A 21753-nucleotide genomic window follows, 5' to 3' on the forward strand; every position below is an offset into this window, starting at 1 on the left:
AACAGATCCAGAATATTTCAAGGACAAAAGCAATCTGTTGTCTGATATAAACCAGCTACATTTGTTTACTAAATTTCATTTTGATACGTACTCAAGCAAAACCAATTTAAGCTAAGGTAACCTTTAAAGAAGAGAAATGAGCAAAGTATAATTCTTTGAAAGAACCACAATTTTATCACTATGGCAGAAGGTCAAGGTACAGAGAAATCTCTTCAGAAAGCAAAGCCGGAAACAGGTCTACAATAACCACAGCAGAAAATAAGTTCATCTTAACAAGAAAGGACTTTCTTCTGTCCCCAATTACCACTTAGAAAGTCACCTAGCTCATAAGAATTCTCTTTGAATGCAAATTCATTTGTTCCTAAATTGAATGTGCCTCTTTACATGTATTGCCAAATTTCCTGTTTACAAGGTCACATCCAGATTGGAAGATGGCAAACCCAAAGTGTTTTAAAAGTTCAAATTTTTTTAACAAAGATTTATTAAGGATATGTTTCACCAGTAACTGGCTTTATATAACTGCAAAATAACTTTCAGACACTGCTGTCAGAAACTTTACACGGTCTTACCCTGCCCTAAAATAGAAAGTTATTGAACTGCACAAAAGCAGTGATTTTTCAAAATTAAATATATGTGACCTATAATTACTCTTCCTCAGCTACAGTAACACAGGGGCCTGCTCAGGCAATCACTTATGCACATGGAGATATTCTCGTGCACCTCAACAGGCACAGGCGAAGGCCCACTGTTAATTTTAGATTTTAGCAGAAAGTGAACAATAAACTGATAATAAATGGCTTCTCGGGGTATTCGCTTCTGTTCCGGAAGTGTTAGTTACCTGATTTACAATTCCTTTTAATACCTGCCGTGTGCACACTGCTGCATCTGCATGCTATAGTATTGAAACACTGCCACTCAGGTGCACTTAATTAGCAATTCCTGTGAGAAATCAGTCATCAGCTTAAGACAACAGCAGCACATACATCTCCCAAGGGTAAGAAAAGTTACCGCACAAAGCAGCAGTTTTCAAAGTCTGGTTTTACAATAGTAAAAGCAGGATGCAGCAGGGAAGAACACACAACCCAAGGGCCAAGCTTTCCCCACAGAAGGACAACGCAGTATTCCTGTGCACTACCTGTTGGTCGTCTTCAGAAGCGTAGCCTTCTTCTCCATGCCCTCTTCTCCATCTATATGTATTTCCAATACCTTTCCCTGTTATTCCTCATTTTCAGGTGTAAGAGGTGCCCTGGTGCAGTACTTACCTAGGATACTCTGTTCCCCAAAAGAAAGGCTTTTGCAATTCTCCTGCTGGGAATCCTGCAATAGCAAAAAAATAACTGTTAGGTCCCTAGTTCAATACAGCTGAATAACAGTCACAAGGCCCAAGGGTTTGGATTTTATGACTTTTTTTGTTTAGTTTCAGAAGGTTTTGCTAGAGGACCTTTCCCTCAGGTGGTAGTTTCAGAATGCAGTAGAGAGGATCTTTGAGAAGAAGCAGAGATCCTCCCTCCTTCAGGACCACAATGGCAACAACATGCTGCACCGCAAGAACTTTTTCTTCTTCTGTGGCTGCACACATGTCTGTGTGTGTGTAAGTGCATGTGTTCTTGTGATTAAACACCTAGTGTTTCCTGTGAAAAAGAAGAAAACTATCGGAATGCCCTCAGATGTTGACAGATCAACAGAGAATATATAGGAAAAATGCAAGAACTGTGAAACTGTTAGCTTAGTGAGGCTTCAGTGCAGCAAGAGACATATGGAAGTGATAAAATGTAAGCCTAATTCTATATAGTCTGTGAAAATCAAAGGTAAATGAACACACTTAGGCACTTCAGTAAAGGAAAGCTGTAGACTATTAAGGCTGTAGAGTCAGTCTAGCTATGGGAATTACCTGGCTGCTTCTGGTAAACTAACTAGTCGCCAAAAACCTGTCACTGGAGACACTCTAGTGAGTGATGATCTACTGATGTTGCACATAGGAACCAAAATTGTTCCTCAAATTCAAAGTCACAGGTCTATTTCCAACTCCTGGATGACATTTCAGTGACACGATTCTGAAGACAGTGGAGCTGAACATGGTAACAATTTAACAGCCCAAAGAACTGCTAAATAAAACAGACACCTATGGTCGAATTTTTCAAATGCTGGTGAAAAGTGCAGTCCTTCCAGGCCCAAATGTGGAATTTAATGTCTCATGGCAGGAATTCCCATCTATAAAGCATGGGCATACACCTACTTTGAAGGTTGCCTCACACGGACATCACTTCGTGAATGAGGAACCAGTTTCCTCAGGTGATTTGCTTGCTTTCCTAGGAACCTCTGCTTCAGTTTATGGGTCTCTCTTCAAGAAAGATCTGGTCACTCAGATCAAAACAAAAACCACATTCACTTGATTCTGACCCTATTCGGGTTTTTGTTGATAAATAGGACATGGGTTTCTTTGTATCTGAGATAAATTGTAAGGCAAGATTTTTGTTCTTTCCTTACAAAGTCTTTAAAGATAATATGCTGAGTGTAATTCATGTCAAATGATGTGGCAAGTGGCACGTCCTCCTGGCCTGCCCATCTGCTTTTTTCTGCTGCTCCTCCCTGGCTGCCTGGATTACCTATTTGCAATTAGCTTACAAAAAGTGTGTTTTTCAAACTTATTTTCTGAGTGTTTTTTTTCTCTTGCTTCTCCAGATGCTGTTTTGTTGTTTCAAGCATGTTATCATTTGCTTTTCCAGTGCTAAAAAACACAATTGTACCAATGTCAAGGACAAAGTTTTCCTGATCTAACTCTCTTTGCCACCCAGCACACACAGAAGGGCATTTACTATGTATGCTTTTAAACATCTCACAGCAACGGTACACTCATGCAACCTGATGAAAATTGCTTGTTAGTACACTAAGTTAAGAGCTGGTGTTAAGAGCTGGAAATCTAGACTGAACTACATTGCCTGGTTCCTTCCAAATACTGAACATCAGGAAAGGTTTTTGGACGTGCCAAAGAGTCCATTTAATGAAGGAATCATTAAGGTTCGCTAACCCTGAATGATCCTCTCCCCTCAACACCAGATGAGAGGAACTGTGGCCAAAATGAACAAATGAGCCCATACTGAAGATGGTATGAACCAAGGCAGCACAGTCACCCCACAGTTCATGTTTAGGGATCACACGATCCTGTGTGCCTGTCACCACATGAAGACGCTATCAAGATCCTGTAAGGAGCTGCAATTATTTCATCCAGGTATAGACTTCTGTAGTGAATTTGCACTTGTCTGTGTGCCACGTAGAGGTAATATACATTATTTACAGTAAACTAGGTGCAAACCTTCACTCAGGCTCATCCATCTGAGAAGTATAACCTAAAGGTGTCTTCATAGGACATTGCTGAAACACCATCAGATATGAGTTAAGCCACGAGATAAAGTTTTCACTGAACAAGTCATGTGAATGAATGGGAAGAAGCTCCAATCCCGAATCCATACAACAGGTTGATAATTATTTTACTCAAAGTCAGGATCCATTTTAGGTAAGACGTGCCTGAGCATAGAGCATGTTGAAGGAGCGGTTTCCGCTTCTGGGCAGCTGTGTGAAACACCTTTGTAGTTTGATTGCACTAAAGGAAGCCTAGGAAGTATTTTCAGGCCAAAGCAGAGTCAGAAGCCACTAGAATGTAATACACATTTAAGAAAAACTCAGGGAACTGGAATGTATTACCCACAATAGGATTTTTTTTTCTTTTAAAAAAAAAAAACAACAAACACTAGTTTTGACAGTGATTCTTGGGCAGCTGGTAAAGCAAAGGTGCCTTGCTCTCCAGAGATTAGTAGCACTAAATGAGGGAGGGTGCTTGTCCACTATTGCAACACTACAAGGAACAGATAAGGAGTTGGCAACACAGGGCATGCCTCTGTATGAAATGTCTCTCTCAGGCAGAGGATAATCAACCAGATTACCCTTGGAGGGAACAAGGATAACAACATCCTAGACCTAGAATCTCCTTGAAATTATAACAGGAGATAGATCACCCAACAGTTTCTTACTTCGTGCTGTTTTGAATCCCTCAATTTAGGCAATTCCCTAGTGAAGTCTGTTTCTTGCTTGGCATACTGTACCTAAAAGAATTAATGACAAAACTCAGAGAGCTCATAGTAGGCTGTAGAAGCAATAAATACTAATGAGATTATTTACATGCCACTGGAGTTCAAGCAAGGAAAGTACTGATCTGGAGGAGTAAGTCAGCCAGACTTCAGAGAATTTCACATCTTAAGAAATGGATACAGGCACTGGGAAGGTACTTTAAGCTAACATTTCACCATAAATTTAGCCCGTATTGTATCTTTTCACGCTTTCTCCCTCTACACCGCCCCAGAAGAGGGATACAGACTGAAAGCCTTTCACTCCGTACACTTTATTGCTAGCCTACACTCAAGGTCATTACTCACCAACAGCACACGGAAAGAAAACTGTGTTGTCTTATTACAGACTCCACACAAACCTGTCTGCCATATGTAGGACCTGGACTTGCAGAATCTGCCTTGCCTACCTTCTTCCAACCTACCTACTTTTGGAGCAATGTCATAGGACTGCAGCATCAGAGATAGGCACTGGTGTCACATGCCACAAGAGCACTGGAGATCTGTGAGCAGCCGAGTTCAAGCTGTCACAGAACAGCACTGATACCCTACATCCATGCATCTTACAGGTGACAAGGTGGGACAGCCAGGCTAGATCGTCCTCCAGATGGACTTTGTGCCACTGATCACAACACTTTAGAGCCCAGCAGTTCTGATCACAGCCCTTTAAGCCCAGCAGTTCAAACAGTCTTCAGTCCACCTGGCTATCCACTTGGCCAGGCCAGTCTTAAGCAGTTTGTATTTGAGAATGTTAGGGGAGACAGTGCTGAAAGTCTTGCTAAAGTCAAGATGAATCACATTCATGGCTCTCCCCTCATCCACCAAGCTAGTCATCTCATCAAAGGCAGCTGGTCAAGGAAACTGTTTCCAGGATTTACTCCATCATGTACACAGGGACTGACGTGAGGCTGGCTAGCTTGTAGTTCCCTGGATCTTCCTTCTTGAAGATAGGAGTGGCATCTGCTTTCTTCCAATCCTCAGGAACCTCCCCCAGTCACCACAACCTTTCAAAGATAATCAAGAGTGGCCTCAGAATGGCATCAGCCAGCTCCTTCAGCACTTGTAGGTGCACCCTGTCAAAGCCCATGGACTTGTGTCTGCCCAGTCTGTTCCCTAACCTTCTTCTCCACTGAGGGTAAGTCTCCTTGCTCCAGACTTCCCCTCTGGTCTCAAGGGCCTGGGTTTCCTGAAAGCCAGCCTTATCAGTAAAGACTGAGGCAATGAAGGCATTGAGTACCTCGGCCTTTTCTATGTCATTTGTCACCAGGTCCCCTGCCCCCATTCAGCAGTGGGACCATATTTTCCCTAGACTTTCTTCTGTTGTTGCTACGCTTGCAGAAATGTTTCTTGTTGCCTTTCACATCCCTCACCAGACGCATCTCCAGGTAGGCTTTGGCTTTCTTAACCCCTGTGTCTGGACCCTTGAACAGTGACTATTTGCTGAACTTTTCTCTTACTCACCTTACTGCTCTGGAGCACAGGGGCATTTCAAGCAGTGAAGTACATCTGGCTTACTTCAAATATTTTACCCTGAATTTATGCTGATCTTGAAGCTCTGACAGCACTCTTTACATGCACAGGACTACTTTTAACCTAATTGAAGGCTTCTAGCTTCATTTTATTCATTATATCAATTTTCAGCCTCTCTCTGCAGCAAGGTGCTATAAAGCTTCTTAGAATGTATTTCAAATTTGAAACAATTTTTTTTTTTCCACTTTTACAGGGGCTTTACTGCCATTAATGAATCCATTTACCAGCTAATACCTTTTTGGTATTATTATACACATTTTGCAGATGAACACCCTGAGACTCAGTGTAATATTGTTACTTCACCGAGGAGACACAAGCAATCACATTTCATCTGAGAGTTCGTTGAAACAATGCAGGCTAATAATGGATGAAGTAAACTAAAAACACATGGTTCACCAAATCATGAGGAAATTTGGAGTTCAAATCTAAATGTGAATTCAAATTCTATAGTTCAACTGCATTATTCAGTTATATTGCGTGATACTTTTAACTGAGCAAGACAAGATGTAGTAAAGCCTTATTCCAAGTCAGTGCATTTACAATTTCCAATTATTAGTTGATTTGTTTAAAGCAACTTCTGACAGGCTAGTGAATCCAGTATGTAAATAGTACATATGGGAGACAGCTGTGCTAAATTGTGTGATATACAGGGTACTCTGCCAATTTTTGTACTGGCAATTCTCAGATGTGTTTAAAAGCTGTAACCTATTTTTCAAGTGTCATTGAATCAATTCAGATGGAAAGTTTTAAAGGCATAAGATATAAGCAGAAGACTAACTGCTGGTCAGTAAACAAAGGATATTGAATTCACATAAGGAATTAAACCTGAAGATGACTAGGGTGTTGGTTAGTTATCTATAAACAGCACAAAGGTCAAGATACATTTGTTTAAAATGGTTCCACAGCCTTCTGTTTGGAAAACTGAATCTCTTCCCAGTGCCTTTTGAGATGACTTTGCATGTCCTGCTTGGGCTCTAGCTGCCAGTCTTGATGGGCAACGGTCTTCTGCAAGTTCTGTCTCAGATACATCAGACATGAGGAAACGTATCGGATACTGTAGAGCATCCCAGACAGCTTTGAGCACCTATATGAAGGTGGTTATGAACAAACTCTCTGCCATAACATGGACCTGAATCCTATGCTTAATTTCAAGTTTTATCCTGTGGACAAAGAGGACAGAAACCATAAATTGTGTAAGGCACAGTAACTGTTCCATGTTTTGCATGAGTATAAAACTTAACTTTCTGAGTAGTGAATAAATTCATTAACAGATAAAGAAGAGGGATGGTCTTTAAGCAGAGGACTCAGCAGCCTTTGGTTCAATTCTTGGCTCAGTTTCTGCTTCACCTGACAAGAGAATCTTTGCTGCTCATGATAAAGAGAGAACCCAGCATTTCCCCAACCTCAGTAGGGCATCATGAGGAGAAACGTGTGATGGTTTGTGAGGGGACAAGGAATACTGTATGCTAAGGGACTAGGAAACGTGAAAATACCTGTTTATACAAGAAATTTTAATCTTTATTTTCTAAAGGAAACAACTCACTAGATTCCCCAGAAGAAAAGAACAAAGAACCTCTTATTTTATACTTTTATAGATAAGAATTTTTGGAAGAAGAAATAAAAAATGGATGTAAGGATCATGCATCATCTCACCTGTGACCGTAATTAAATAAAAGAGAATACTGGTCATTAGTAAATAGGGAAAACTGAAAATGAGGGCTTACTTAAGAACACTTAAAGCTTACTTAATAACAGGGCTTAGAAAGTGTTCATTCCAAATCTGTTATCTTCATTAACATCCTGGAAACTAATGGCGCACTTGAAACTACTTCATCAATAACCTTCCAATTAGCCTTAGTTCTTAAGGGAAGAGAAAGTGCCCCTACGCGCAGTCCCCTCTTCCTCCCCCGGCCACAGCACTGTGTGCTGTTTGCTGGGACTTCCCTGGCTCCTGGCAAGATAAGAGTTCTCCCTTGCAACTCACAGCATCAGCAAGCTGCCAGCATCAATATCTGCATGCCACTTTGCATAAAGATGATACTTACTGGCTAATATGAGCTCTCATCTCTGGTTTTCTCTGTGAATGCTAATTTGAATGTAATTTGAAAATTCTGTTTTAGATTATATCTTCTTCCTGTAACATGTAATGAAGCTGCTCCCTAAAGAGGCCTCTTGACTTTCACTAGAGAACTGCGGTAGAAGCACAAATGACTTAGAAGGACCACGGGTATAAACTTACAGAGATAATATCAACAGTAGTTAATTACCCAATACATCTATTCAAGCTTACACCTCATGAGTGTGTTGCTTATATTTGCCTTGGTGCACTGTAAATCTCTCTTTCATTACTGTTCACGAGCCACAAACATTACTTTTTTTGATATATTCTAGAGGCATACGTATTTACACTTGGAAAGAAAATTAAATACACCAAATGTCTAATGAGCAGTTCCCTTCTATCCATAACATATTCAAGGGCCAATATTTTAGTGCCGTAATGAAAAAAAAACTTTTCTTCAACAGAAGTATGCTAGCATACTTTGATCATCACTTGTATCTATTTTCAGCACATACTTGTTGACTGCTCTAGAGCTCATTAAAATAAACAGTCTTTGGGAAAGTGTTTTTGTGTTCCAATAATGATAATTAAAAAGATAGCATTCATGCTGCTTAGATTATATGGAGTGTGCTTAGATACCTTTTTAGAATCTAAAGGCAATGACATGTACCTGTTGTCCTTGTTAAGTACCTATAATTGAGGGAAAATTGACTAGCAAATACAAAGAAAATTGAAAAATGATTCAAACTAGAATTGGAAAATTCTTAACAACCATTAGAAATATATATGGTTGATAATCCAAGACACTTCAAATTATGGAAAAAGAGGAAATAAATAAATAGAACTCATGTATAGAGAACACCAGGAGTAAACTTGTATAATAATAAGATAAATTATATGTACCATATTTTATAACTCTGCTCTTTGCAGCACATCTTACCTTGATACATCTACTTATGTCTCCTTTGGAGATATTAACAGAATTGTTGGCCATTCAAGTTATCAATAGTTCAGTAATGAAAATTAAATGAAACAATAGCAAACATAAGGGTGTTTGCACTGAAGTGCAGCAAAATTTGTTACAATCTACTGCATATGCAAGTTTTGCTGTATTCTCCCAAATCTAGTAATTTTCTAAATCACCTAGTTTCTACTCTCTATTAATTTTCACTTTTAGCGAGGAAAGACCTTTTCTTTCAAGTAATTGAGTAGTCAAGTAGTCAAGTTAAAAACACTAACAGCTTGCCGGTGTATGAAGATTGCATGGGCTTGTATGGAGATTGCAATGATTTCTTGTTTAATGCTTATGTCAGTGATACAGACTACAAAGACAGAAGAATCTGTAATCCTTCCATCAAGAGTGTGTCAGAGACCTCCCTGTGCTCTGAGCACAGAAAGCAAAAGCATCTTCCTAAAGTTAAGTGATCAGGACCTCCACGTTCTCCTCCACTTCTGCAGGTACCTGATGATAGCTCCTTTTCAGAATCCATGGGTCAAGGCACTGATGTTGCTTTTTCTCTAAACTGTTTCACGAATCCTTCAGTGACTAATCATTTGGAGTTGCTGTGGTTATGTTGATAACAACACACAGTACATTTCCATTTCCAGACCAAATGGTCTTAATTTTTAGAATCAACTTTGGAACCAAGTATTTTCCAGTTAATGTAGAAGTTGCTTTCCAGAAACAATTTCTATTACACATTTTAAAATTCTCATTTCTCAAATTCTCCTTCTTAGTAAACTCATTTACCAAGAGCAAAAATAGATGGGCCTTGAACACACTAAAATCTAATTTGCTCACTGAAGAGCAGGGGCACTCAAGCAGATGAAGAGCCTATCTGGTTCATTCTGTTATTTCCAGCAGTGACCAGTAGTAGATATGTAGGGGAAGAGTGTCAGGCTCTTCACCCTCAAGAGTATCTGTGAGGTAATTCTTCTACTAGCATATCTTTCTACCTTCCAGCAATCAGTAGCAGAGGGACCTGTCCTCCTGGACCAAGTTTATATCTGTCTGGTTTTTTGTTCAGTACAGAACACCCTCTTTTTCAGATCATCTGCTAATACAGTGACCAGCACAGATCCTTGTAACACACCCCTCCAACTATTTTGAAAACAAGTAATTTGCTCCTACCTCCTTATCTTATACCTAATCAGTCATTAATTTATGAAAGGACCTTCTTCCTTGTCCCATGACAACTTCCAGTTAATAGCCTTAGGAAAAAACCTTATCAAAAGTGTTCTGTGGAAATAAACATAATATATCAAGCATGCATACTTGCTTTCTGAATTTCAAGAAACTCTAATAGACTAAGAAAGCATGATTTTTTTTCTAAAAGAAAAAGCAAAAACCAAGTCACGTTGACTCTTCCCCATTATATCATATGCTTATTCATTCTCTCTTATTCCTTCATGTAGTGGTCACGACCAGTTTCCTTCATAGAGGTGCTAGAATGACTTTTTATGCAGATCACTCTGGATCTGAAAAAAACAGATTTGACACTTGCCACATCTATTCTTCCTGTGCTAAGGCCACTATAAGTGATAAGCTATACATCAAAGCTGGTCGTTTGGCAATTTCTTGTCTAAGTTCCTTTGAAATACCTGAGAGGATATTATCTGGTCCTTATATTTGTCACAGTTCATTTTACGATTTCTTCTAAAGTACATTCTATTGACACTAAATTTGAAACACTTCCTGGGACTTACCTCCTGTAAGAAAAAGCTCCAGGGTAAGAACTTCCCAAACTCTTCCAATGCAAAGAATTATCTTATTTTTATGCCTTAGAGACTCTCCTCTTTCAGCGCATTTGAAAAAAGGTTTTATTATTAGTTCTTATGCTCTTATAAAGTTGGTCCTCATAGTCTTTGCTATATACTTCCTATATATACTTTGTGGGCTTGCTATATATACTTTACATTTAACTTGCTAGAGTTCATGCTTATTTCTTATTCTCAAATGACTCTCTCTTGTAGAACTTTTTTTCTGTTGTTTAACTGGGCCTTTAAAAAGCCCACAGGTTTTGTAGCATATCACCAGCCCCTACAGAACTTTCTATGGATTATTACTGAAAACACAGCTGCAAAGCAGTAAGGTAACGACTGCTGGGCGTGAAATTTGCCCAGCAGACAACATCACGCAATGTGAGTATGCATAGGCTCACAAACTTCAGCCTCTTGCAGTGCAGTTCTTTCCCAGCAGCATTAATGGGAACTCAGCTGTGATGTAACAAATACTTATCAGCAGCTTCAGACCCAAGCATGTTCCCCTCATATTTCACAGCGGCCTCCTCCCCTGCAAATCAGACCGGCCAGCAGTGGAAGACCGTTTGTACTGTGCCTTTCTGTGAATCTTCCCTCTTATTGTGCATTTTTAGGGCATGATTACATTTGTACCTCTCTCTCAGGTAGGAGAAGGTTTTGTTCAGAAAGATCCACCAAAGGAACAGTCTTAAAAGCACAGTGAGCAGCACTATCCAAACTTCAAGGTCAGATGCCAGCAGTCCAAGAAGGTCAGCAGTTATGACAGAAAATACAATTGCCTCTACACCCATGACTGACTGGTTGCGTTTGACAGCTCTCTGCTTCGTGAGACTGTTAGAGACAGCGAGTGTGAAATTTAGCTTCAGTGACTCCGGCCTCTTGTTACGGCTTTCTCTAATGTGCCACGGCAGAGAGGCTGAGAGAGCTGAACGCTGCTGAAACTTGAAAGGACTCAATATTAAAGAAGACATAACAGCAATGGTTCTCATTTCACGCTGACCGGGCTTCCCCTCCGTTCACACGATACATCTGAAGCAGCAGTGGTGGCTGGGTGTTAGGTCCACACGGACGGACCGCTGCGTGCGATCAGCTCAGGGAAGCCTGCCTCAAGTGCCCCCTCGGATGATCAACAAAAATGTGGCTGCTTAATGATGGCAGCCCTCTAATTAAGGTAGAGCGGTCTAGGCCTAGAACTAATTTTAATCAAAAGAACTGCCTAATTATCACACACACTTTACAAATGAGCTCACTCAGACACAAAAGAAGTTAAGGGAGTGATTTGAAGGCAGGTTCTGAAGGTTTACAGAGATCGGTAGGAGCAGATACCAGCAGACCCAGATTGCCAGTCTCCGCTGTCAGTCCTCCGCTGTAACCTCTTCAGTGTGATACATTCATTTTGTGCATTTCAAAAACTCTGCGAGCAAAAGAGATTCAGGAGAAAAAGGGGGAGTCACTCAGCAATTTTTGACATGCCTGTCCTTGGGGACTGAGACCACAGAGGTTATGGCAGCTGCCTTCCAGACCCTGGTGGCACAGAACAAGAAGGCTGATTTAACTTGCAAAGCTAATAAGAGCTAAAAGAAGTGTCAGGGTAAAGATAACACTGTTGTAAACAGAAATACTGGTATAGACTTCTAAAGCCAGTTAGAAATTTTCTATGCAAAGTCCCGTTAAAGCAAATGGGAATGAACATCCAAATACACACACAACTTTGAAAAACTCAGCTCTTTTACCTTATATGCTTCCAAACCAGGATTTATGCTCTCTAAAACCAACCAGTAACTAAAATTAGCATGAGATAGGTTGTAGTGTACATACAAGATAATTTCATCAAACTATGCAGGTAAGAATTTTAAGTTAACTACAGATACCATTCCTTGCCCTTGAAGGTATTGAACAAATCTGCTGGACACCACTTCTTAGGTTTTCTGGTCTATGTCACAGTCTCCTCTAGTCACATTTATTGCTACAGATTTATTAATACTAGAGGACTGAGTTGCTATCACTTAAAGAGTTACTGTATACTTATGGAGGTATGTGTACACATGTTTTTGCTACAGAAAACAGAGACAGAAACATTAAGCTTTAATAAAAGTGATTTAAGCTAACATTTGCAAAGGACAGAGTACACACACAAGCAGTCACTGCAACTCAGCTAACAGGGGGTAACTCATTAAGCAACAGTAATTCAAATTTGTGGGAGTCCTTGCTTTTCCAGAACTATCCTCTCACTTAAGATGTCTCACGGCTGAATTACCAGGTTTGAGCTTTTGATTTTCAGTCACAAACACACAAACTGTATAGATATTATCTGAAGCTTGATACATACATTTCCCAAACAGGCACTTTATAAGGAGGCTCAGAAGTCAGATACTCACTGATCTGGTTGGTAGACGCACTATAAAAAGCATTTACAGTAGTTGGGCTTGTAAACCACCTGTAGTAAGAGCAAAAGAAATCGGCTGTCAGTACACTTACACGTCTTTATGAATAGAATGAGTAAAGATAAAAAGTGAATTCAGTGGAAGGAAGCAAAAATGTGAAGGACCCAGGATATATTAAAGTTTAAGTATTTCTCCATTTCAACACATGCTACCTACACTTTCTAGAACATTGAAATCTATTGTTTAATGGCTTTATTTGTGCATACAGTCAATGAATGTTCAACAGGAGTGAATGTTAAGCTTCCTATTACCTAATCTATTTTATTTCTAAGTGACTGTTGTGCTTGTGGAGTCTGCCATGCTGACGAACTGAAGTTCACCCAGCAGAGGCTGCAACACTGATAGCAGCTGTGAAAACTCTCTTAGGTGTCTTTCAACCATGTGTGGAGAAACTCCCTCTTGAAATTAGAGGAGAGCATTTTGAAGCGAGTGAAATGGCTTCAGATGCTTTGCTGAACAACTACTTGAACAATTAGGATGATGCCTGCAACATGGGCAGGGGCTTCCTAGGAACCTAAATTCAAAATAAACAGCTTCACATTCTGTACCCTACACAATGAACACGGCTATCATAACATGCTCATAAACAAATGGACCTCTTGCAAGGCAAAACAAACTTAAAAAAGAATATTAGCATTTCTTCTCATAGTTAGATTTCTCATACATACTGGAGGGAAACCTAGATTTGAATAGCAAATAGGATTTATGAATTTCCTTAGTCTAAGCTCATCTATATTGACGGTGGTTTCACCCATATGAGTGGAAAATCTCAACTGGCTTCAGCAAGATCCAAATCCCCTCAGATGAAACTCTGAGTTCAGTGAGTCCAAGATGTCACTTTCTGATTTTATAAGGAAGAACTGAGATAAAAGAAAAGTAATAAAGATGAGAATTAGTGGTTAATTCATAATAAATTAGAAGCAACTCTAGTAAATGTCCAAACAGGAACATCCTGATGTCTTTAGCAATGCATGATTCAGAAGTTTTGTAAAGCCAAATGAATGCAATGCAATTGCTTTGGAAAATATCTTTCAAAAAGAAGAGATGGGAGCTGCAAAACAAAGTGTAAGACAAAGGAAGATCTATCAGAACAGGGAAAACGTGATGTCAGTGACGTTCACGTACACGATCTGCACTTTAAAATAGCACCATCAAATGAATGCGTTATCTGCAGATCCTGACTGTTTTTCTGGCAACTGATGTCCTCACGTAAACCACGGAACAAAGGGGAGAGTTTTAGAATGGCACCATTCTGTCTTTTATCAATAAATATGTCTGCTTTTCTCATCTTCAAAGCTGAGCAGCTTATTTTACAATGCAGCAACTAGTAAAACTAACCAATGAAAGCAAAGGGTGATGTCATGTAAATACCTTAACCATTCATCGCATTATAGGCTTTAATTGCCACAGATAACTCTCCCTGTTTTGTTTACTAGGAGATTCTGAAGGGGAGGAGCAGGGGGAGGTTGTTTTCTGGTGTGTTTTCTGTTTCCTCTATAATAAAGAGATTTAAGTTAGAGGTAATGTAGTGAGATAATGGAAAATTGAAGAAAAAAATGCTTATGGTGAGGAGATAAAGAAAAAATGCTTATGGTGAGGAGATAAAGAAAAAATTAAGGGGCTTAATTACATTTCAATTTCATGTTTGCTCACAGCAGCAATCAGCTGAACTGTTTTGAAGGATACAAGCCAGCCACTTGTGCGGTGGGACCTGCTCTCCAGGCTTAGCAGTAGCTCTGGAGGACTCTGTCCCTTTACTCTGTCCCTTTTTTGACAAGGAAAGAACCCATCTGAAAGGGACACATCTGATACACTCAACACTTTAACTTAGGTTTTACTGTAAGTTTGAAAAAAGACACATAGCATTATGACTTCCACCTCACCCTGTTGGCTTGTTCTACTTACAACGGCCTTTCCGTTCTCTCAGACAGCAACTTTTAAGCGTGAAAAAGGCTTCCAGGACAACAAATCTTCCCTTTTTGCAAATCCTTCTTAGAGCGAGTATCTAACAGGGCCTTTCATTTCCAGTCACAGGATCAAGGGCCTGAGACAGATAACAGATACTTCAAAACAGACTAATGTGCTTTGCTCTTCTCCCCATCCTCTTTGCTGCTGCAGCCCCAGGGGCTCACCGCAGCTCGTTCAAGATAGGAACCACCACAAGCAGTGGTTAAAGAGCTCTTCACTGACAAGCGACACCTCTCTAACAGTACAAGTTTGCACCTGCTTTTATTGGATGAGGAGCTAACCAGCGATGCACGTACTTGTCACCACAGGAGCACCTCACTCCGCCCAAGAGCAACTGCAAATGCCGTTTGGTTCGCAGCTACCGAGGAGGACATCACACCACTGGTGGCCATGCTTTCATACCTATGAACTCATAGACTCGTAGCTCATAGACTAGCTGCTAAGACTCATCACAACATCCCCATCCTGAGACTGCTTCTTTCTTCATGATCTACCACCACAATAACAGAGCCCACCCCGTTTCCTGAGCTTAGTATGAGCCAAAGACCGATAGCAGCCTCGATTTTCTCACTGTAAAACTGAAGTAAGTTCTTTCCAAGTTGCTCTTTCATAACGAGGCCTCAAGAATGACCCCATATGAAGTTTGTTATGTTTTTAAGCAGCTAGGAAGAGGAGACTTAGCAGCTGTACCAAGGAGTCAGGAAGAACAAGAGTTCTCTAGTGACAAGCAGAGAATACTGCTGAACTTCATATTTGATGTTTAGACAGTTGGCAAGGAGTGTATTTATACTCCAGCATTTTGTTGTACCATTCTGAGCCACTCTCAAAGAGATTTAGGAAGCATTTTCCACAAAAGAGCAGAAATAACCAAGACTGCTTCCATTCAGACTAGCAGAACAACTTCACCTCTCATCTGTCATCCTCTTTCAGTGAGCTCCTTGAAATGACTGAACCTTCAGTGACAGACCTTAACTAATAACAAATCAAATTATTATATGAAGGTCTGTAATAAATAGCTGTCGCTGTTAAATTTTAAGGTGAAGCAAATTTAGAAATAGCGCTCTCATTCCCATTTGAAGTCAGGTTGCCTGGGCATTTGCTCTAGGTCTGGTTACAATTTCAGTGTATTTGATCTATTAGCAGAAGGATGGGAAAAAAAAGACAGGCATAACAAACTCTAAGCACTTATTAATTAGAAACTAAATTAAAAAAAAATCTAGACTTGTTTACACTGTTTCCATTTGCCATTAGCATGTGAAAAAGGGACAGCTTTGAATGATGTCCTGTAACATTACCTATCAACTACTGCAGCAGTCAAAACCTAATGCTGCAGACTTGACACCTGTAAGTTTGAGATTTCTCTTGTAGAAATAAAATCTGAAACCTGCACAGAGATAGCAAGTGGGGCAGATACTCTCTTAGGTTTCTGTTTCTTTAGGCTACAACTTTTTCCGCAATATCTTCCTTTCTGAGTTAAGAGTATGGTGTCCTACATTGCCAGTCATGAAGAGGGGTGACTGGGAACGTTTACAATACAGGGGAAAAAAATATTAATTTATTTAATTCTCTATAAAGCACAAACTGAATTTGAAATTTTTTCTCTCAACTTTTTGAGTTAGAAGAAACCACTCAGGTGAAGCAGAATTTGGTGTTCGATGTTCGATGCCCCAAGTAAGAATTAAAAAAAAAAAAATCATACAAGTAAAGAAAAGGAACTTGTAAATGTATAATGTACTTAAGCTGTTTAGAAGTGAAAGGCTGTACAAAGTTGCTAATGGAGCTAGAATCTGGAAAATCTCTTCCCTAGGACTATAAAGAAAAACTTCTAAAGGGGAGCAATCTTCAAAGTGGCTTTCAAAAGTGTATTTCCTTTTCTCATTGTTAGTGTATTTTATACATTTTCCCATGTAGAAACAGAGGATTAGTCTCCCAGGCCAGGCTGCCATCCGCCTCCCCTGGGGCTGGGCAAGAAACTGGGACGGTAAGGCTAGGCCCAGCCTCCAGTGCCACATCACTGCTTAAAATGAGGTTCAAAGACCAGAAAAAGGCTCCAGGAGGCTCCTTTCCAGCCTCTCCTCTCCAGGACAGGTCCACCCACAGGATTTCTGAGCTCTCCAGCAGCATCTCTCCAACAGACAACAGCCTGCCCAGTATCTTTCATGGCTGCTTTTCCCTTTCTGCAGAAGGAGCTTTTGCACTGTCCTTAATGGCATCCAACCCAGCACCTCTCAGAACTGCCCTCCCCTGTGGTAAACCAAGAGCCAGGGCTTACAAACAATAGTGTGTGGTCAAGAAACTGGAATAGGTCCTGGAGGAGACCCGGGAATCTTCTCATAGTACACTTCCTCTGTGTCCTCTTATAGGGCTACTGGATGCCTACATCTCCAGCACTGAAAGCTGAGTGAAAAGTGAAGAAAGATTTGGCCAGGTCTAAAAATCTTAGAGGAGATGACCTGACTTCAAAGGGGAAAGATTAATGATAATGAAGTAGTACACCCAAGAAGTCCTCTGATCGCCTGCTATTTGCAAGTGTGATATCAGTGTTAAGAAGGATCGATTCAATCACTGTTAAAGAGGTGTGGGTGTGTGTTTGGATATACGTACACATATACACACACGTGTATGCATATTTGTATGTATGAATGTATATAGCTCCATGGATGGATAAGCAAACACCACTAAAACCCTGATTATCCTTTATCTCTCCCTTCCCCATGGCCACCACTTCCCCACGCCCTGCCTTTCACCTCCCTCTGCTCTAGTCGTGTCTCATCTGGATTATTATAATTGTCTTCACGCCCGGTCCCCTTCCTCCCACACTCCCCCCCTTCCAGCCTCGCTTCCTCCATTCAGCCCTCTCGAGCCAACCTGTGCTGTTTCGTGCATCATATTCCTCAGCTCCTGCCACAAATCCCTTTTGTACATCTCTCTCCCGATACCTGAGCACTTTTTCTTGTTTGATAGAGCCAGCTGTGAAGACAACAGCCATGTCCCCAGCCAGCTGTTAGAATTGCAGCTGGCATCCAAAGCGGGTGTTGAGGACAGCAAGTTGCACCTCCCACAGCTGCGGTGCCCGTGGGGGAGCCTGGCCCCGGGACTGACAGAGCAGGCGGCTCCGGTGACCCTGATGCCTTGTCACAGCTTCTTGGTACCAGCTGGGCTGGGTACGTCCCCCCATCCATGCCCTGAGCAATGCCTCGCCTGATTTCCTCCATGCTCCTTTTTCCTCTAAGGCAGATAACTGCTAGGGAGGGAGGGAGCAGGAACAGCAGACAAAGAATTTTGATAATTACTCCTCCTTTGGGTGATTTTTTTTTTCCTTCTTTTTAGATTACAAAACTGTTGAATTTCCACTTTGATATCCATATTCCCCCTTGCTTTATCAAACTCCTTTGTCTTGTACCTCCCAGCTCCTCTGTCTGTCCCCTGATGGTGTTTCGCTGGTGCTCTGAGTGAACTATCATTTTGATTTTCCATTTAGTTGATTATGCTGAGGAAACTGAGTCCAGTTTGAAATAATATTGCTGAGGTATCTGGACTGTCTGCTAAATGAATATAGTGTTTTACCTTTTGGAGTTAATATTACTTTACTAGGTGGTAACTTATTTCCTTAAATACTCGTTTTCTCATTTATTTTTATCAGTCCACAACTTGGACCATCTTATAATATCTACCTCTAAATATAAATACTGTGCTAAAAGCTACTGAACTAGGGAAAAGAAGAAACAAAGAAAACAGAAACAAAACCCCAAGGATAATTCTCTATTAACACAGCACGAAGCTGGTTTCATAGACCAAGTTCTATGAAATATAAAACCTTAAGAAAGCAAAAACAGAAAAAGAAAAGAAAGAAAGAAAAAACAGAAGTAAAAGCATCAGAAAGCAGTAGAGTCCGATAGTTAAAATGTGACAAGTGCTGTTATATTTAAGGCCAGATTTGACGTGCCTCAGACTGGTGGGTGGGAGTTATTGGTTTATTATAACAAATTTAAAAAGAATTACTGGAGGTGGCAATGACTCTCTGTGCCTTGGTAGCCCTCAGCAGACACAGCAAAAGCGGACAGTGTGACACCATTTTCAGAGCCCTTTTCTAGCGCCAAGCAGGTGCAAAGGCAGAATAATCTCCAGCAGGCATAATTACAACTGAGGGCTCAGGTGGGTGGGGGTTTCCCCCAGCCCTGCAGAAGGCAGAGCATATAGCTGTGCTGGCAAAGGAAAGAGACTGAAAATCAAACTGGGATCCCCCAGGCCAGAACGTGCCCCGCAGGATGACAAGAAAAGCAAGACAAAGGTGATAAGGGGGCTGCTGTTAAGCAGTCCTTGGAATAAGATGGTATGGACAAGCATGAGAAAGTGTTCAATCTTGTGGTGGGCAATCGGGTAAAACCTCCATTTTTTAAACATACCCGTGCAACAGTTCTCAGATTACAGCCCTTGAGGTGTATGGTCAGGGATTACCTGCCAATTAATTTCCTTACAGGGGAGATTTCCCATCGTGCCAAGAATCTACGTGGTCTGCGTTAGTGCTGCCCCAATGCTGTTCATGAGGAGGAGGTTGCTGATCACCATTGCTATAGAGAGGCGAGTGTTATTTCACTCCTCTCATGGAAACTGTTGGTCTGAAGAGAATACACTGTTGTGACCTAGCCCTGGCACCCAGGGCTGCAGGAAAGCCCGTAAAATCATCCCCTGGGATTAACCATTGCGATATCAGGCAAAGGAGTGACGAGAAGGTAAAATTCACAATTAAAATTAAGCTATAAACAACCCCTCAAAAACATGGGGCCGAGTTACAACACGCTAACCAGGAATAGCCTGTGCCTGTCCTGCTGACATCCTCTGCCTGCCTCACGGACAACTCAGAGCTACCCCCAAAACAAGGTGCAGTTCAGTTTGAGAAGGAATTTCTGGAGCCCTAAGGAAATATCACCACAGGAGCTAAGCAGCAGCACCGATTTCAAAGTCTCTGTGTAGAAGGAGTCATTTTTAAGTAGCATGGCTAGACTAATTAAGTTCTGTTTAGGCTTTAATTTGCATTTTAAGGGTTTGATTACCCACCAGTAAGAAAAGAGACTGATTCTCTCATGTATTTTATGATAGTATGTGACACAATCTGCACTTTCATGTTTATGAATAAATAAAAATAACATATGCAAATTAAATTATGTTTTATTCCATATCATTGTTATCAACAGCAGGTAACTAACAACGCTGACTGCTATTACTAATAACATTATCTCTTACTAATGGTTCCATTCTTAGAAAATTTATTTCATAAATCCCTGCTGTACCATTCCAAATTCTAACTATGACCAAGAGACAGAATCCATTTTTGATTGAGATTCAATTACCCCCTTTTTCATTAAATTAAGTTTAAGCTGCAAGCATATGACTACTGTGCATCAGAACAGGGATACCTAGAATTTACCAAAAAAATATCCACAGGAGTTTCTGAATAACTGGGGGGGTTGCCCATAGGCTTTTTGTACCGTAATATGTTGCTTTGTATATAATAGAAATTTAATTTAATAGAAATTAAAACATAAATTGTGTAAATTAAATAATATAAATTAAAATATCGTTAGAAGACTATGTAAATCTGCCTTTTGTCTACTCACTCTGTTTTTGGAACTTCTTTTCTAAGCCAGTAGAAATCAGATTGGGCTGCATATTTGCGAGTTTGCAACACATTGCCAAAATAGTCACTCTCTGTAAACTTCAGCTGTATAGATAAAGCACAGACATTTTTAAAGCATGTCCAAGGAAACAAAAGCTGACATAAAACAATCAGAACTTTTATTTTAAACAAGATAATCACCTAATTTTTTAGCTGTTATCAAAGCAAGTAAAATTTTCACACTTGGTGGGAAGAATAAATATTTTGTGAGCTTAGTTAAAAAACAGATCTACACAAGGCACTGGATCATCGGAAAAGGTCTTCCCTGCGCAGAGAACAGCTGAGGAAATCAGAAGTATGCAATGATGAATTGCAGACTGCATGTTTCTAAGGCTATTATCCAGGCAGCCTCTTTTCCATAAGGAAGTAGGTCTCCTTTTATTTTTAAAAATGCATTTCAAAACCGCTTTCAAAAATGTAACAAAGCCCCTTTTTTCAGTTTGTTTTGCATTTTATCACAAATACTTTGTACTCTGCCCTCTGAGGGTTCTGCCACTGCTTTCTTACTGTTTCTTGCATTAAATGCTTACAGACATAGGGCTCCATGCTTCTATAAGCCTCCAAATCTAATAGCAACCCACACACACACAACTAATCATGCAAGAAAAAGGAATGTTATTATTTTATAAATCCAGCTGACACCCCGGTCACCAGTTTCAAGCAATCCTGTGACTTGTGAGAAAGTTATACTTCAGATTTAAACTATGGTTTTGCAACCATGATTAACAAGTGTTTTTCGCTAGACGTTACCACTTATCTGGGCAAATAATTCCATATGTTGAGTGGCAATTTGGTCACATCCTCTGTCTCATTCCCACTGCCTTCACAGCACCATTTCATCCTACTCTTTCCAGGAACAAGGACTAAGCTTGTAGAGTTGGTTCATCAGTGTTTTCTCAATAAATTATGCCTCTTTTTAGTGTTCTTTCACGTTCTCTGGCAAAGATGACCATCACTCTTGTATTTCACCAGTTCAGGATTGAATTTGTGATTCTACTTTGCCTGTGACTTTCAGTAACACAATTCATCACATGCATGCCACAGTTACCCCTTCGGCAAATGGCAAAATGTATTATCTTCATCATCTGCCTTCCTGCCTTAGTTAGGCTGAACAGATACTGGGTCAGGAAGGAGTCCCCCCCACAGTATCCTGGTCCAGCAGCCAGCACGGTAGGCATATACATTGGATAGGAC

General features: G+C 40.4%; 1 protein-coding gene across 1 annotated transcript in view; it reads right to left on the minus strand.

The window, feature by feature from the left end:
* PHEX (phosphate regulating endopeptidase homolog, X-linked) overlaps nt 1-21753 on the minus strand; it is a 109037-nt gene that overhangs the window by 13528 nt on the left and 73756 nt on the right. Inside the window, exons 14-16 of the mRNA XM_009321134.1 lie at nt 20501-20604; nt 12849-12907; nt 1263-1317 (exon numbers count right to left, since the gene is read on the minus strand). Coding sequence (XP_009319409.1) covers nt 1263-1317; nt 12849-12907; nt 20501-20604 — 218 coding nt within the window. The remainder of the gene's footprint in view (nt 1-1262; nt 1318-12848; nt 12908-20500; nt 20605-21753) is intronic.

The sequence above is a fragment of the Pygoscelis adeliae genome, unplaced genomic scaffold (genome assembly GCF_000699105.1).
Source record: "Pygoscelis adeliae isolate BGI_AS28 unplaced genomic scaffold, ASM69910v1 Scaffold53, whole genome shotgun sequence".
Lineage (NCBI taxonomy): Eukaryota > Metazoa > Chordata > Aves > Sphenisciformes > Spheniscidae > Pygoscelis > Pygoscelis adeliae.